Source organism: Bubalus bubalis, chromosome 13, assembly GCF_019923935.1.
Source record: "Bubalus bubalis isolate 160015118507 breed Murrah chromosome 13, NDDB_SH_1, whole genome shotgun sequence".
Classification (NCBI taxonomy): Eukaryota; Metazoa; Chordata; class Mammalia; order Artiodactyla; family Bovidae; genus Bubalus; species Bubalus bubalis.
This window is the reverse complement of record NC_059169.1, coordinates 14029674-14047998: the sequence shown is the minus strand read 5'-3', so window position 1 is coordinate 14047998 and position 18325 is coordinate 14029674. Positions and strand designations below refer to the sequence as shown.

Genomic DNA, 18325 nt, shown 5'->3' with positions numbered 1-18325 from the left:
GAATATAGTTAATATTCTAGATCAGAAGTTGGCAAACTTTTCCCCTAAGGGGCCAGATAATAAATATTTTCGGCTTTGCAGCTATATAGTGTCTATATTTTTCTGTTTTTTGGACAGCTCTTTAAAAGTGTAAAAAATATTCTTAACTTAGTCTGAGGCTTGTTTTTGGCTCAGAGGCTACAGTTTGCTGAACCCCTGTTCTGGATTTATTTGCAGTGATCTTATTAGGCAAAATGACCCAGCATTAGGCAAAATGACCCAGTATTGATGAAGAAATTCTTTCCTTAATGTTTTTCTTAGTAGAAGTGCAAGCTTTAATACTGTTAAGGTGATTTGGGTTTTTTGAATAAAGTACTGCAAGTTAATATTTATTATTTTAATTTTCAGATGGTGACCCTGATAACTATATTGCTTACTATCGGAGAGCTACTGTCTTTTTAGCTATGGGCAAATCAAAAGCAGCACTTCCTGATTTAACTAAAGTGATTGAATTGAAGATGGATTTCACTGCAGTAAGTGCACCTAAACTTTCTTAAAAGGAAAACTTAAGGAAACTTGGAAGAGGTAATTTGTTTCTTAAGGTGAAAGTTGGCATGCTAGGCATAGCTGGAGGGTGTAGAAAGCCACTGGGATGTAGTGGACTGGGCAACAGGAGAAATTCAGTCCTCAGAACACAGTGTGTGAAGGAGGCACAGTGGAGTGGGACATTAGGTGATTTTCAGGAGCGTTGCAGGCAGATTCTTTACCATCTGAGCTACCAGGAAAGGCCGGGAATACTGGAGTGGGTAGCCTATCCCTTCTCCAGGGGATCTTGTCAATCCAGGAATCGAACAGGGATTTCCTGCATTGCAGGCAGATTCTTTACCAGCTGAGCCACCAGAGAAGCCTGGAAGTGTGGCAGTGATGTCAGCTCTGTGGTGGAGGATGGGGTGCAGGCTGAGAAATGAGCTGATTGAGAAGCTGTTGAATTAAGAGGCTGTCAGGTGACTGACGGCAGTTTCAATTAAGGCCGTAGTGGGAAGACTGAAGTTTTAAAGAGGGAGCAAGGCAATTAAATAGTGGTCTGTGATGAGGATACAGTGTGAATTAGACAGAGTCCTGCCCTGAACCAACATTCAAGCTTCAGAAGTGGAGGAATTTATGGTCTAATAGGATATCTTGACAGTTGGCAGGTCACTGTAATGGCTTAAAATAATAGGACCCAATTATATTGTCTCACAATTAATTTGGCAGTTCATTTATTTGTGTGTTTGTGTCCTGCTGTAATCCAGAAAGGATTTGAGATGACTGATTAGATATGGATGAATGTTTGGCTTGAAATAATTGTATTATTTTAAGATGGAGTTCACAAGTGTCAAATTTTGTTTATTACTTTACCCAACTAAGCATAACCGTCCACAAAGGTTAAGTAGCTCATTTTCCTAGTATTATAGTATTTATTAGCCAGTTGAAGTGGCTTTAACTTTGCTTTTTATGTGTGTTGATGCATTTAACAAAGGATTAGGGAAATTTTTATGTACTGTGAAAGTAATATATGTCTTAGTCAAATATTGGTGTGGTTTCTGTCTTATGGTAAACATTCATCATCTGAGAGTTGGTATTCTTGGAAGAGATGGGACTGTGCACATCAGAAGAGGAATATCAGAGTTGACTGATGGATGTTAAAGAGGCATTGTTATTTTGGTTATAGTGGAGTAAATGTGTGCATTAAGAGTTAATAAAAAAACAAAAACTATGTCCAGAGCTTTGATTGGTAAAGTCCCAAGTTAGACAAGTTTTATTAGAATTGCAAAAAGTTATTATGATGGCTTAAAATACTTTTTAAGTGAGATATAACTCACATATCATCAAGTTCACCCTTTTTTAAAGTGTGTAATTTGGCAGCTTTTATTGTAGTATATTCACAAGGTTCTGCAAACATCACTGTTATCTAGCTCCAGAACATTTTTATTAGCCCCAAGGAAGCCCTGTTCCCATTAGCTGTCACCTCCCACTTCTGTCCTAGCCCTTGGCAACCACTTCTCTCTGTCTCTATGGATTTGTCTGTCTTGGATATTTCATATGAACAGAATCATACAATGCATCGCCTTTTGTGTCTGACTTCTTTCACTTAGTGTAATGTTTTCAAGGTTCATCAACATTGTGGCATCTGTCAGTACTTCATCTCTTTTTATGCCTGAATAATATTCTATTGTATGGACATATCATATTTGCTTCTTAATTAGTTGATGGGAATTTGTCTTGTTTCTACTTTCTGGCTATTGCTTTGAGCATTCATGTCCAAGATTTTATTTATTTGATATAATAAAAAATATTTTTAAGGAAGCAGACTCTAACAAAATTTATAAATAGTCATTGGTTCTAGGAATTATTCTCAGAGGGCCAAGTGATGTGGGTATAAGAAAAATTAGTATTTCATTAGCCTATTTAGTTTTATTCTTTGGGTTTGAAGAAAATTTAGTATACTCAGTATATATATATTTTTTTTCCTTTTTTAGGCAAGATTACAGAGAGGTCACTTATTACTCAAACAAGGAAAACTTGATGAAGCAGAAGATGATTTTAAAAAAGTGGTAAGTTCAGTTTTTATGTGGCTTTGCTAAGATTTATTTTGAGTGAACATACTGAACTTATTTTTTTTATATATTAAGACATTTTAATAGTTTTATACCTGAGAGGGAAAATTGTTTGGTTTGTTTATGTAAGAATCATAGTTCCTGAATTAATATTTAGTGGCTGACATCAAAGAATCACTTTAACGGATGGAAGATAAAGTGTATGGAACAGATAAATAATCCTCACTCAGTTTATACAGCTCATGTTCTGCTTTGTCCTCCATGAGATCTAGAGATGTCAGCTGAGCTATTCTGAAAGTTGCCTGAGTGACCCAGGAAACCCTTTATCTGATTTGAAAGGGATAGTGAAACAGATTTGCAACAGGAAATTCTGTAATCAGCCACTTAGCTACTTTGCAAAATGTAAATCATTTTGGATTTGTTGAGGAGATGTTACAAATTACATGGAATTGAAGGGATTATACCCTGAAAAAGGATTTGAAGAGACACAGCTAGCTGATGTCTTTATACCTTCATGGGGCTTGTTTTAAGACCCAGTTGTTTTGTTCCACATGGATTTGATTCTGGAGTGTTCTAGAAAAGAGATATATATACACATGTGTGTGTGTGTGTGTGTGTATGTGTGTGTGTATGTGTATCTTTCATTGTTCATTATTTGCATTTTTATAGTTTATCAAAATGCTTAATTACTATGATGATAACCACTATGAAAATAAAAGTAAAACTTCTGTTTGCCTAACCTTTGTCACAATACTCAGTCACATGCAGACAAATCCAGAACACATTAGATATTAATTGTATTGAATCAGAAGCTGACACTCTTGGTCTTAATAAAATTCAATGTCATTTTCAGCATTTTGCCATCATTTATCTTTTGTGCTGTATTGAGTCCTCAATCCAAAACCCTGTGGTACACTGTTCAGCATCGCACACGGATGAAGTCTGCCTGGAGGGCACCTGACACATTGCCATTTTGCCCCCGTCTTTCACTGAAACACGTTAGCTGATCGGCAGCTCTCTGTCCAGAAGGCCCTGTGCCTTCAGAGGAGGCTCCAGGCCTGCAAGGTAGTCAGCATGCCCGTGGGACAGATGCTCTGGGTCAGACGGTCTTTAGCAAATGGGAGGTTTCTCAGACTGTGAGCTTCATAGATCAGGTGCCGTAAAAGAAGGCATCTCCTGACCTGAAGAGAGAGATGTGACAGGGAGGGAGGAAACAAGTGCCCAGGCCTCAGTGGGCACTGGGGCAGGAGACGATGTGTCCAGTCTTCTGAGGAACCTGGAGCAAAACACAGAGGCTCCGCACTGCCCGCTGCTGGCTGGACACTTGATCCTCGAGGCCTGCACTTAAGCCATGTTTGTGTGCTCTTCTGCTTAAAATAAACAAACAAAAAAATTCAGTGTCATTTTATGTTTATCTAATATTCCCTGCTGCTTGGGAACTTGTTAGAGAGGAGCTTGAAGGACAGGTGGCAGGGAGTCAGTTCAGTTCAGTTCAGTCGCTCAGTTGTGTCCGACTCTTTGTGACCCCATGAATCGCAGCACACCAGGCCTCCCTGTCCATCACCAACTCCCGGAGTTCACCCAGACTCACGTCCATCGAGTCAGTGATGCCATCCAGCCATCTCATCCTCTGTCGTCCCCTTCTCCTCCTGCCTCCAATCCCTCCCAGCATCAGAGTTTTTTCCAATGAGTCAGCTCTTTGCATGAGGAGGCCAAAGTACTGGAGTTTCAGCTTCAGCATCATTCCTTCCAAAGAAATCCCAGGGCTGATCTCCTTCAGAATGGACTGGTTGGATCTCCTTGCAGTCCAAAGGACTCTCAAGGGTCTTCTCCAACACCACAGTTCAAAAGCATCAATTCTTCGGCCCTCAGCCTTCTTCACAGTCCAACTCTCACATCCATACATGACCACAGGAAAAACCATAGCCTTGATGGTTTTTCTAGATGGACCTTTGTTGGTAAAGTAATGTCTCTGCTTTTGAATATGCTATCTAGGTTGGACATAACTTTCTTTCCAAGGAGTAAGCGTCTTTTAATTTCATTGCTGCAGTCACCATCTGCAGTGATTTTGGAGCCCCCAAAAATAAAGTCTGACACTGTTTCCACTGTTTCCTCATCTATTTCCCATGAAGTGATGGGACTGGATGTCTGAAAGATGATGCTGTGAAAGGGAGTCAGTAGTACTGGGGAAACTTTACCTGGCCGAGTCCTCTAGACACACAGCAAGTGTTGTGTAAAGATTTGTTAAATGGATGAGTGATAAAACATAGTAATTAGTTTCCTTCTTTTTAATAAGTGCTTAAACTTAGAGTTCTTTTTCCAGTTACAAAGACTGGAGTAGCCTTTTAGAAATAACACAGTTTAGAATAAAGCTTTAGCACAAATTAGTCCTTACCAGGCATTGGATGTATCCTTTCAGCAGTGTGGATGTATCTTGAGTTAATGTCTTTTCTGTCATCAATATTAAAACCTCTCAGGAATGAGAAGGGGACTTTCATGAAACTTCACACTTGTAATTGTTCTCTGACAGTCACACTTCTGCTAATGTGTTCTTAAAACTGCCCTTGCTGCTATTGTCACAGGGTTCTTCCATGAGAATGTATACCTGTATTGAATGATCTTTCCTTTTTAATTGAAATCTTTATTGAGAGAATTATAGATTCCCATGCAGTTGTAGTCAGTAGTACAGAGAGATCCTGTGTACCCTTTACTCAGTAACCAGTTTTCCCCAATGTTAATATCTTAGGAAACTATTGTATGATATTGTATCCAGGATATTGATGTTGACACAGTCTACCAGTATCTTGACTGTGTTAATGGATGCAGGGAAGTGTATAGAATTAAATACACAGAGATAAATGAATATTCATTTCTTAGATTTTTGTGCATTGATTTTGTATCCTGCAACTTTACCAAATTCATTAATCAGCACCAGTAGTTTTCTGGTGGCCTCTTTAGGATTTTCTGTATATAGTGTCTTATTTTCCAACTTGGATTCCTTTTATTTCTTTTTCTTCTCTGATTGCTGTGGCTAGGACTTCCAAAACTATGTTGAATAAAAGTGGTTAGAGTGGGCATCCTTGTCTTGCCCCAAATCTTACAGAAAATGCTTTCAGCTTTTCACTGTTGAGTATGATGTTAGCTGTGGATTTGTCAGATATGGCCTTTATTATGCTGAGTTATATTCCCTCTATGCCTAAAGCCGGGGTCCAGCCCTGGCTGATCCAGGGTATTCGAAGGATAGACGGCATCGGCGATTTATTTAAATATTAATTAGAGATATAAAGAGTAATAGCATGAGGATAGCTCAGTAGGAAAATTCAGTGGAGAAAAGAGGCTGAGTAGCTTGGTTTACATGGAAAATCAATATAACCTGTGACACCAGGTTAGCTCTGACCACAGAGGCCGCAGGTGCCCTCTCGAATAGCGGAAGGTGCCCCACCTTAGACACCTTCTCGAGTGGGTCTTAGAAGCCCAGGCAAACAAATAGTTGCAGAGGACCTCCGTGCTCCAGATGGAGACTCAGCCGGAATGTGAAAAGAAAGAATGACATGGGGAGACCAAGCTTTGGTGAGCAAGGACTGTAGCTTTATTTTCTTCTTTTTTTTAAATTTTATTTTATTTTTAAACTTTACAGTATTGCGTTAGTTTTGCCAAATATCGAAATGAATCTGCCACAGGTATACATGTGTTCCCCATCCTGAACCCTCCTCCCTCCTCCCTCCCCATACCATCCCTCTGGGTCATCCCAGTGCACCAGCCCCAAGCATCCAGTATCGTGCATCAAACCTGGACTGGCGACTCATTTCATATATGATATTATACATGCTTCAATGCCATTCTCCCAAATCTTCCCACCCTCTCCCTCTCAGTCCATAAGACTGTTCTATACATCAGTGTCTCTTTTGCTGTCTCGTACACAGGGTTATTGTTACCATCTTTCTAAATTCCATATATATGCATTAGTATACTGTATTGGTGTTTTTCTTTCTGGCTTACTTCACTCTGTATAATAGGCTCCAGTTTCATCCACCTCATTAGAACTGATTCAAATGTATTCTTTTTAATGGCTGAGTAATACTCCATTGTGTATATGTACCACAGCTTTCTTATCCATTCGTCCGCTGATGGACATCTAGGTTGCTTCCATGTCCTGGCTATTATAAACAGTGCTGCGATGAACATTGGGGTACACGTGTCTCTTTCCCTTCTGGTTTCCTCAGTGTGTATGCCCAGCAGTGGGATTGCTGGATCATAAGGTAGTTTTATTTCCAGTTTTTTAAGGAATCTCCACACTGTTCTCCATAGTGGCTGTACTAGTTTGCATTCCCACCAACAGTGTAAGAGGGTTCCCTTTTCTCCACACCCTCTCCAGCATTTATTGCTTGTAGACTTTTGGATCGCAGCCATTCTGACTGGCGTGAAATGGTACCTCATAGTGGTTTTGATTTGCATTTCTCTGATAATGAGTGATGTGGAGCATTTTTTCATGTGTTTGTTAGCCATCTGTATGTCTTCTTTGGAGAAATGTCTATTTAGTTCTTTGGCCCATTTTTTGATTGGGTCATTTATTTTTCTGGAGTTGAGCTGCAGGAGTTGCTTGTCTATTTTTGAGATTAGTTGTTTATCAGTTGCTTCATTTGCTATTATTTTCTCCCATTCTGAAGGCTGCCTTTTCACCTTGCTAATAGTTTCCTTTGATGTGCAGAAGCTTTTAAGGTTAATTAGGTCCCATTTGTTTATTTTTGCTTTTATTTCCAATATTCTGGGAGGTGGGTCATAGAGGATCCTGCTGTGATGTATGTCGGAGAGTGTTTTGCCTATGTTCTCCTCGAGGAGTTTTATAGTTTCTGGTCTTACATTTAGATCTTTAATCCACTTTGAGTTTATTTTTGTGTATGGTGTTAGAAAGTGTTCTAGTTTCCTTCTTTTACAAGTGGTTGACCAGTTTTCCCAGCACCACTTGTTAAAGAGATTGTCTTTAATCCATTGTATATTCTTGCCTCCTTTGTCAAAGATAAGGTGTCCATATGTGCGTGGATTTATCTCTGGGCTTTCTATTTTGTTCCATTGATCTATATTTCTGTCTTTGTGCCAGTACCATACTGTCTTGATAACTGTGGCTTTGTAGTAGAGCCTGAAGTCAGGTAGGTTGATTCCTCCAGTTCCATTCTTCTTTCTCAAGATCGCTTTGGCTATTCGAGGTTTTTTGTATTTCCATACAAATTGTGAAATTATTTGTTCTAGCTCTGTGAAGAATGCTGTTTGTAGCTTGATAGGGATTGCATTGAATCTATAGATTGCTTTGGGTAGTATACTCATTTTCACTATATTGATTCTTCCAATCCATGAACATGGTATATTTCTCCATCTGTTAGTGTCCTCTTTGATTTCTTTCACCAGTGTTTTATAGTTTTCTATATATAGGTCTTTAGTTTCTTTAGGTAGATATATTCCTAAGTATTTTATTCTTTCCGTTAAAATGGTGAATGGAATTGTTTCCTTAATTTCTCTTTCTGTTTTCTCATTATTAGTGTATAGGAATGCAAGGGATTTCTGTGTGTTGATTTTATATCCTGCAACTTTACTATAATCATTGATTAGTTCTAGTAATTTTCTGGTGGAGTCTTTAGGGTTTTCTATGTAGAGGATCATGTCATCTGCAAATAGTGAGAGTTTTACTTCTTTTCCAATTTGGATTCCTTTTATTTCTTTTTCTGCTCTGATTGCTGTGGCCAAAACTTCCAAAACTACGTTGAATAGTAATGGTGAAAGTGGGCACCCTTGTCTTGTTCCTGACTTTAGAGGAAATGCTTTCAATTTTTCACCATTGAGGATAATGTTTGCTGTGGGTTTGTCATATATAGCTTTGATTATGTTGAGGTATGTTCCTTCTATTCCTGCTTTCTGGAGAGTTTTTATCATAAATGGATGTTGAATTTTGTCAAAGGCTTTCTCTGCATCTATTGAGATGATCATATGGTTTTTATTTTTCAATTTGTTAATGTGGTGTATTACATTGATTGATTTGCGGATATTGAAGAATCCTTGCATCCCTGGGATAAAGCCCACTTGGTCATGGTGTATGATCTTTTTAATGTGTTGTTGGATTCTGATTGCTAGAATTTTGTAAGGATTTTTGCATCTATGTTCATCAGTGATATTGGCCTGTAGTTTTCTTTTTTTGTGGGATCTTTGTCAGGTTTTGGTATTAGGGTGATGGTGGCCTCATAGAATGAGTTTGGAAGTTTACCTTCCTCTGCAATTTTCTGGAAGAGTTTGAGCAGGATAGGTGTTAGCTCTTCTCTAAATTTTTGGTAGAATTCAGTTGTGAAGCCGTCTGGACCTGGGCTTTTGTTTGCTGGAAGATTTTTGATTATAGTTTCAATTTCCGTGCTTGTAATGGGTCTGTTAAGATTTTCTATTTCTTCTTGGTCGAGGTTTGGAAAGTTGTACTTTTCTAAGAATTTGTCCATTTCTTCTACGTTGTCCATTTTATTGGCATATAATTGTTGATAGTAGTCTCTTATGATCCTTTGTATTTCTGTGTTGTCTGTTGTGATCTCTCCAGTTTCATTTCTAATTTTATTGATTTGATTTTTCTCCCTTTGTTTCTTGATGAGTCTGGCTAATGGTTTGTCAATTTTATTTATCCTTTCAAAGAACCAGCTTTTGGCTTTGTTGATTTTTGCTATGGTCTCTTTTGTTTCTTTTGCATTTATTTCTGCCCTAATTTTTAAGATTTCTTTCCTTCTACTAATCCTGGAGTTCTTCATTTCTTCCTTTTCTAGTTGCTTTAGGTGTAGAGTTAGGTTATTTATTTGACTTTTTCTTGTTTCTTGAGGTATGCCTGTATTGCTATGAACTTTCCCCTTAGGACTGCTTTTACAGTGTCCCACAGGTTTTGGGTTGTTGTGTTTTCATTTTCATTCGTTTCTATGCGAATTTTGATTTCTTTTTTGATTTCTTCTGTGATTTGTTGGTTATTCAGCAGCATGTTGTTCAGCCTCCATATGTTGGAATTTTTAATAGTTTTTCTCCTGTAATTGAGCTCTAATCTTACTGCATTGTGGTCAGAAAAGATGCTTGGAATGATTTCAATTTTTTTGAAATCATTTACCAAGGCTAGATTTATGGCCCAGGATGTGATCTATCCTGGAGAAGGTTCCATGTGCGCTTGAGAAAAAGGTGAAATTCATTGTTTTGGGATGAAATGTCCTATAGATATCAATTAGGTCTAACTGGTCTATTGTATCGTTTAAAGTTTGTGTTTCCTTGTTAATTTTCTGTTTAGTTGATCTATCCATAGGTGTGAGTGGGGTATTAAAGTCTCCCACTATTACTGTGTTATTGTTAATTTCTCCTTTCCTACTTGTTAGCATTTGTCTTACATATTGTGGTGCTCCTGTGTTGGGTGCATATATATTTATAATTGTCGTGTCTTCTTCTTGGATTGATCCTTTGATCATTATGTAGTGACCATCTTTGTCTCTTTTCACAGCCTTTGTTTTAAAGTCTATTTTATCTGATATGAGTATTGCTACTCCTGCTTTCTTTTGGTCCCTGTTTGCATGGAAAATCTTTTTCCAGCCCTTCACTTTCTGTAGCTTTATTTTCAACCGGGGCTTTTATACCCTAAGTTACACATAAAGGATAATAGGAGATGTGAAATCATGCAAAGTCTGCAGTCTTTGATCCTTATCGAAACCAGGGTTTCTTTCCTGCAAATTTATCGTATACAAATGGTTTAGGTGATTTACATCATCTTCTGGCCAGAAGGCCTATTAACATTTTATGACTCTTGACAAAGGTTTGTCAACCGTAAGACTTACTTTCTCTAAGAGTAATTATTTTAAGGTTTGGCGCCATCCTCTGAAGGTGTTAGATAAAGTTGCATTCCTATAGGGCAGAGGTGCAGTGGGTTTACAACAAAGGAAAGAATTTATTACCTTAAGAGTCTAAAGTTACTAACACCAAGGCCACTACTTATTTTTTCTTCATACCAACTATATTAATTAATACACATTCAAGGATACAATACAGGGGATGTGGAAACTTGGCAGCAAGCATTGGCTCAGCAATGAAATCTTTCACTAGTTTTATTCTGACAGTTTCTAACTCTCTGAGAGGCTCTAAGCTATTTGAATATCTTAAGCTTCCCGTGCCTCTGGAGGCTGGGAGACTGTAAACAATCATTTGCATAGCTGTAGGAGTCCGGGTAAACTTGTCAGGCGAGTTAGAGAGCTATCTGAGGGGTTTGGATTTAAACACTCCTAATGCCCAGGAACTTTATTAATTGGAGCTGTAAGTTAACTCTTTGTCAGAGAGAGCGAGATGGTGTTGGGGGACAGCCCCCAGTAAAGTCAGAGGTGAGAGCACAAAGAAATGAAGTAGGCAGACTCTGGTTTTTTGGGGGCAAGATGCTCGAGAATATCCAGGGGGACTCCTGAGGCTCGATCCCGCCTTTGCGTATGCCGAGCCTCCTTCCTCATGACCTTTGCCACGGGCGGAGTGCCTCTCGCCGGCTCCAGGCAGCCTACTTTATGAAGAGTTTTTTTTGTAATTATTAATAAATGTTGAGTTTTATCAAAAGCCTTTTTTTGCATCTATTGAGATGATCATATGGCTTTTATTCTTTAATTTGTTAGTGTGGTATATCACATTGATTTGCAGATGTTGAAAAGTCCTTGTATTCCTTGAATAAATCCCACTTAATTATGGTGTATGATCCTTTTAATATGTTGTTGGAGACAGTCTGCTAGTATTTTGTTGAGGATTTTTGCATCTGTGTTCATTATTATTTTTTTCTCTGTAAGATAGTGACCATGGTAAATAAGAAATAAAGTATTGTAAAATAGGTAAAGGTTTGCCTGAAATGTAAAACACCAAAGAAGAGAAGGGATATCAAGAGACATGACAAAAGGAGGGAGGGAAATGCCAGCAGGGTTAACATGAGAGGGTAGTTGAGAAGAGTCAGCACCCTTGGGAAAAGAGTTGAAACTCTCCCGAGTTATAAGTTTCAATCTTTAGTTTGTTCCTCAAACTTCTTTCTTAAACCTCTTTGGAGGAATCCTGTCTCTCTCATCCCCGGCCCCTGGCCCTGTCGAGGCCCCGATGCCCCGAGCCCTCCTCTTTTCCCGTCCCCACTGTCTGACCATGGAGTGAGGCCAAGTCCTCCACCCTCCCCCTTCCCCTCCCTCACCTGCCAGGGAGGATTATTAAAGCAGAAAAAATAAATCCCAGGGAGGATTGCATGGAGGAGAACCGACTCTACCCTTTGGTAGAGAAGAGATGCAAATCCCATCCAGAAGCGGCAGTTACCAATAAGCATCTACCTTTACCCAGAGCAAAGTGACGGTACACACGCATTTAATACCCCCTCCAGTGTGGTTCATCGGAAGGATTCGGCTACCCCGAGGATGGTAAAACAAAGACAAGCATGCCATGGCCCAGAGCAGAGCAGCTTCCTTCAACTTGGACAGTTTAGTCACACAGGGAAAACCCACCCCAGAGTGAGCTGAGGTTACCAGTTTGTAGTTAGCTATGAATATTTGGAGTCCTAGCCATTCCTTCAAAAACCAAAGATTAAAACAACAGAAAAAATATCTGAAGTATCCTCTAAGAAACAAAATGGAGAAATGCAGACCCTTTACCAAGAATTAATATTCTTAAGGTTTCTAATCTGAGTATTCTCTCCTACCAGTTAGCTAGTGGAGGTGTTTTTTAAACATGAGTCCACTAAAAGGGGAAATGGTGTGATTGGAGAATTGAAGGAGAGACATTTCTAGATAACCTACTGGCATTTGCCCCTCACCCAAAATGGGAGAGAGCCCATTAACTACAATTTCCATCTTAGTAGAAACACTAGATTTCAGGAGTTAAATATAACTGTAATCTCAAAAAATTTTATAAAAAATGAGTAGTTTCTTAATGTAGGCACTTTTTTTTCCTGAGCGATTAGGCTTAAGATTTTTCCATCTGGAGGAAGAAACTGTTAAGAGTGACTGCTAGAGGCCCGGCTGGGGGCAGGAATGAGCTGTAAGCAGACACAGGGATCTTACTGAGGTGGCAGAAACAGTCTAAAACTGTGGCAATGGTTGCATGCTTCATAAGTTTGTTAAAAATCATAAAATTGTACATTCAAAATGAGTGAATTTTATGGCATATAAACTATACCTTGGTGAAGTTGTCTTAAAAAAAAAGAGGTACAAACCTCCTAAAACCACTTCATAGGCCTTTTAGTAAGCTGTTACTCTTTTATTTTTCTCTGTAAAGTCTTTCTTATTGTGCCTCAACCCCTCTGGCATCAGATCTTTTCTTATATACCTCTAAAACACTGCCCTTCCCTTCAGTTTCCCTATGCCTTTCAGTATTGTGGTACAATTATTTTATACTTAAAAAATAAATCCTTAAGAAACGTAACTAGAAACCAGAACACATGAAGCTCGAGTGTTTCTGCAGAGCCGTACATCAGAGCGTGAGTGCGGCGCGTCCCCTCATTCTCTCCCTTTTCACAGTCCTGAATCCATGTGCTTCCTGGAAAGTTGTGGTGCCCCAGTCTTCTGACTCCAGCTCCACTGCCCGCTGATCACATGGGTGGGAATAAAGATGCCTTGGCTGCTGCTTCCCACGGTGATCAGCACCTGGGGCTAGTCGTGGGGAGGCTGGGTGTGCCCGTGTTTCCCTACTGATCCCCCAGTAAACTCGAATGTTTGGAAAGTTCAGATCATTGTGTATGATTGTTAGTATCAAAAAAAAACAAAAAAAGCCCTGTTTAGTTTAACTTCTTATTGTTACAGCTCAAGTCAAATCCAAGTGAAAATGAAGAGAAGGAAGCCCAGTCCCAGCTTGTCAAATCTGATGAAATGCAGCGTCTGCGCTCACAAGCACTGGATGCCTTTGAGAGCTCAGATTTTACTGCTGCTATAACCTTCCTTGATAAGATTTTAGAGGTAAGTTTTTTTGCTCTTGCAGCCGACAACCCTGACAGTTACTGCATTTTCCTGTGAGGTATGTTTATATGCTTTGACATGTTATATACCACAAAAATCCTAGGTAGCATAAAATCAGATCAACTCTGGGGTTTTCCACTCTTAATTGAAAGGTGGCGTTTATACAGAACAGAAGTTGGGCCTGAAATTTTCAGTAAAAATACTGAAGGTGTGATGGAGTGGGCCTTGCGTATTTTTATACATCGTCTGCTTTGCTGTGTTTGTTTGCTATTGCATTTTTTGTGGGGTGGGGCAAGAAAACTCTAGAGGTTAGATAATGGGATAAAAGATAAAAGTTGGTTGCAGAAAAAGGAGAAATGATGTTTGGGAGGAAAGATGAGTGTTTAGAGTAAGAAGTTTTTAGGGAAGAAGGCAGTTGAAGAGTTGATAGGATTCAGAGGGTTCTAGATACAGAAATCTACATCTGCCTCAGCAAGGACTTAATGACAGACAGGGTGTGAGGGTGTCAGAAGGAGGTCTAATAACGTATTCAAATGGAAGCGATCATAACTCATACTTATCATTTTCACAATGCTTTGTACAGTCTCATTTTATCTTGGTGATAAACTCGTTATGTGTGTAGAATGTCCACTTTCTGATAGTTTTATAGAGGAAATCATGTGAAGTGCAATTTCCAGTGGAAATTCCAGTGAAATTCACAGTTTACTAGATTATTTTGTTAATGCTTTATTAAGAAAACATAAAGTTATGATTTTTACCTTCTAGTAATTATCCGTCTTGACCTGGCTCATTGTCCATGGTGTTTAATTTATGTACAATGTCGATTTTGATATCTTCACATGAAAAGTTGACATGACTTTAAAACAGCTCTACGAAATATGTAAAGACACTTACATGGGTCTTATTCGTGGTGAGCTTTTGGATGTATATTTGGAAGAATAATGGTGGTTTACTAAACATTGCCAACTTTTTGATAAAATGGAAATTGAGATACTTCAGCCTTCTCACATTTTTTTCTCTCTTTTATTTTTGTGATATGAGGATTTAATTTCAAGGAGGTAACATTTTATAAGAGTTCGTTTAATTTAGTTACTAGTAGAATAAAAATAGTGAACTTAGAACCTAGATTATATTTTTTTGAGACTAGAAATTAGAATTGTTGATTAAGTATAAAAATCCAATTAGATAATATTCTCTTCAAAATAAAAAATGCTTCACTGGAAACCACTTTCTAATAATAAATGCCCTGTTTTCTTATTGTCAGTGTTTTAGAATTATATAATTGAAAGGGGTTTGGAAAAGAGCCTTGTTAGTGTGTGTATATATATACACATGCACACTCCTTACCCCACTGGAATATATTTAAGACATGTTTCGGGACTTCCCTGGTGGTCCAGTGGCTAAGAATCCACTTGCCAGTGTAGGGGACGTGGGTTCAATCCCTGGTCTGGGAAGATTCCACACGCCCTGGGGCAACTAAGCAGTTGTGCCGCACACACTGAGTCTGAGCTCCGGAGTCCATGAGCTGCAGCTGCTGGAGCCTGCGCACCCTTAAGCCTGTGCTCCACGGCAAGAGAAGCCACTGCACGGAGGAGCCCCCTCACCACACCTAGAGAGGCGCCCCCTCACCACACCTAGAGAGGAGCCCCTCACCACACCTAGAGAGGCGCCCCCTCACCACACCTAGAGAGGAGCCCCTCAACACACCTAGAGAGGCGCCCCCTCACCACAACTAGAGAGGAGCCTCTGCTCGCCGCAGCTAGAGAAAGCCTGTGTGCAGCAACGAAGACCAGTACAGACCACCCCCCAACAACAAAAAAAAGTCTTTGGAGAAATTACTTTATCACATCTCATTATTTTTGTCACATTTAAATTGTATCAGACTTTTTAACATTTCTTACAATATAGAAGTCATCACAGTAATTGAGGATGTTCTATGTTGATAAATGTGTAGATAAGGTATGTGCAGGGCAGGGATGAATGTATGTAATTTACTGTCTCTTTAAGTCTAGTTCTTTTGTTTCTCAAGGTTTGTGTTTGGGATGCAGAACTTCGAGAACTTCGAGCTGAATGTTTTATAAAAGAAGGGGAACCTAGGAAAGCGATAAGTGACTTAAAAGCTTCATCAAAATTGAAAAATGATAATACTGAGGCATTTTATAAAATCAGCATACTGCACTATGAACTAGGAGACCATGAACTGTCTCTAAGGTTAGTTCTAGTAACGTGCACATCTCAGCATCTTTTTAGTGTTTGCAGTAAACGGGATACTCCCATTTTCTTTTTAACTTGAATAAAATTAGGGTTAGGGCTTTTTTCATATCTATGATTTTGTGTTATTTCTAAGTTATTTTGCTTTTACATAGTCATTTTCATGAAGTATACTCTGTAAGGTAAATAGGAGGGCTATTACTTTGCAGAAGCAAAATAGAGTGTTTAATATATTATCTCTACTTGAGTCATTTTGAACTTGAATTAATTTATGTGTGTGCCTAATACAATGCCATATGTAAAAGTGTATGATAAATTATTAAGTCAGTGTTAACAGATAAAAAAATACCTTTTGTTGTAATTTCTGTATCTACTATGGAAAACCATTTATTAAGTATTTTGACATGCAGTATTTTCCTTCTTTAAATACGTGAACAGTGAAGTTCGTGAATGTCTTAAACTTGACCAGGATCATAAAAGGTGTTTTGCACACTATAAACAAGTAAAGAAACTGAATAAGCTGATTGAGTCAGCTGAAGAGCTCATCAAAGAAGGCAGGTAAGGCTGTGCTGTGTGGAGGCCTCCACTTGCCCTCTGATGTCTGGTCATGGGCACAGAAGAACTGAACTACTTACTTTTTCACTCCTGGAGGGTGGAGGATCTTAGATGGCATTGGGGCTTAACAAAACTATCACACTCTTACACTTTTTGAACAGGGCAGAATACAGATGATGCTAACTGCATAGTATTCTTTTCAGCAGATTTATTTATATTTTGCCAACTATTTATTGAATTTCTCCTATGTCAGGTACTGACCACATACCGGACAGGGAGGGAGGTTATAAATGAACATGACTATAGTTTTTGGTCTAAGCTTATAGTGTGGGAGACAGGCATATAAACTGAGTATTAAAAGGTACTATATTAATATATCTAGAGTGATGGTGATGTATACAGAGTATGCGGATATTTTCTCTCAGTATAGGATTCAGGGTTAATAGTTCTTTTCTTACAACATCTGAAAAATATTGTATAATTTCTTTCTGGCTTCCGTGGGTCCTGATGAGAAATCCATTGTCCTTCTAATTGTTTTTTTTCTTCTAAAGATAAGGTGTCATTTTCCTTGGACTGGTGTTAAGATTATTTCCTTATCTTTAGTTTTCAGAAGTTTAATTATGATATATCTCAGCATGGATTTCTTTGTGTTTATACTGTTTGGAGTATCCTTAGCTTCTTGGATATGTATGTTTATGTCTCTTGTCAAACTTGGCAAGTTTCCAGCCATTATTTCTGGGAATCCCTTTTCAGCCCAGCCCTCTCTCTGTTTTCCATCTAGGACTCTGACTGACATAAATATTTAGTTCAGTTCAGTTCAGTCGCTCAGTCGTGTCCTACACTTTGCGAGCCCATGAACCGCAGTACGCCAGGCCTCCCTGTCCATCACCAACTCCCAGAGTTCACTCAAACCCATGTCCATTGAGTCGGGGATGCCATCCAACCATCTCATCCTCTGTTGTCGCCTTCTCCTCCTGCCCTCAATCTTTCCCAGCATCAGGGTCTTTTCAAATGAGTCAGCTCTTTGCATCAGGTGGCTAAAGTATTGGCATTTCAGCTTCAACATCAGTCCTATCAATGAACACACAGGACTGATCTCCCTTAGGATGGACTGGTTGGATCTCTTTGCAGTCCAGGGGACTCTCAAGAGTCTTCTCCAACACCACAGTTCAAAAGCATCAATTCTTTGGCGCTCAGCTTTCTTCACAGTCCAACTCTCACATCCATACATGACCATAGGAAAAACCATAGCCTTGACTAGATGGACCTTTGTTGACAAAGTAATGTCTCTGCTTTTGAATATGCTGTCTAGGTTGGTCATAACTTTCCTTCCAAGGAGTAAATGTCTTTTAATTTCATGGCTGCAGTTACCACGTGCAGTGATTTTGGAGCCCAGAAAAATAAAGTCAGCCACTGTTTCCATTGTTTCTCCATCTATCTGCCATGAAGTGATGGGACCAGATGCCCTGATCTTCATTTTCTGAATGTTGAGCTTTAAGCCAACTTTTTCACTCTCCTCTTTCACTTTCATCAAGAGGCTTTTTAGTTCTTCTTCACTTTCTGCCATAAGGGTGGTGTCATCTGCATATCTGAGGTTATTGATATTTCTCCCGGCAATCTTGATTCCAGCTTGTGCTTCCTCCAGCCCAGCATTTCTCATGATGTACTCTGCATATAAGTTAAATAAGCAGGGTGACAGTATACAGCCTTGACGTACTCCTTTTCCTATTTGGAACCAGTCTGTTGTTCCATGTCCAGTTCTAACTGTTGTTTCTGACCTATATACAGGTTTCTCAAGAGGCAGGTCAAGTGGTCTGGTATTCCCATCTCTTTCAGAATTTTCCACAGTTTATTGTGATCCACACAGTCAAAGGCTTTGGCATAGTCAATAAAGCAGAAGTAGATGTTTTTCTGGAACTCTCTTGCTTTTTCAATGATCCAGTGAAGAGTTGGACATGACTGAGCAACTTCCTTTTCACTTTTCACTTTCATGCATTGGAGAAGGAAATGGCAACCCACTCCAGTGTTCTT

General features: G+C 39.1%; 1 protein-coding gene across 2 annotated transcripts in view; it reads left to right on the top strand.

Moving 5' to 3' along the window:
- DNAJC3 (DnaJ heat shock protein family (Hsp40) member C3) overlaps window positions 1-18325 on the top strand; it is a 63206-nt gene that overhangs the window by 30919 nt on the left and 13962 nt on the right. For both annotated transcript variants that reach the window (XM_006074282.4, XM_025262670.3), the window contains exons 3-7: window positions 388-512; window positions 2499-2573; window positions 13376-13528; window positions 15558-15739; window positions 16178-16297. In XM_006074282.4, coding sequence (XP_006074344.1) covers window positions 388-512; window positions 2499-2573; window positions 13376-13528; window positions 15558-15739; window positions 16178-16297 — 655 coding nt within the window. The remainder of the gene's footprint in view (window positions 1-387; window positions 513-2498; window positions 2574-13375; window positions 13529-15557; window positions 15740-16177; window positions 16298-18325) is intronic.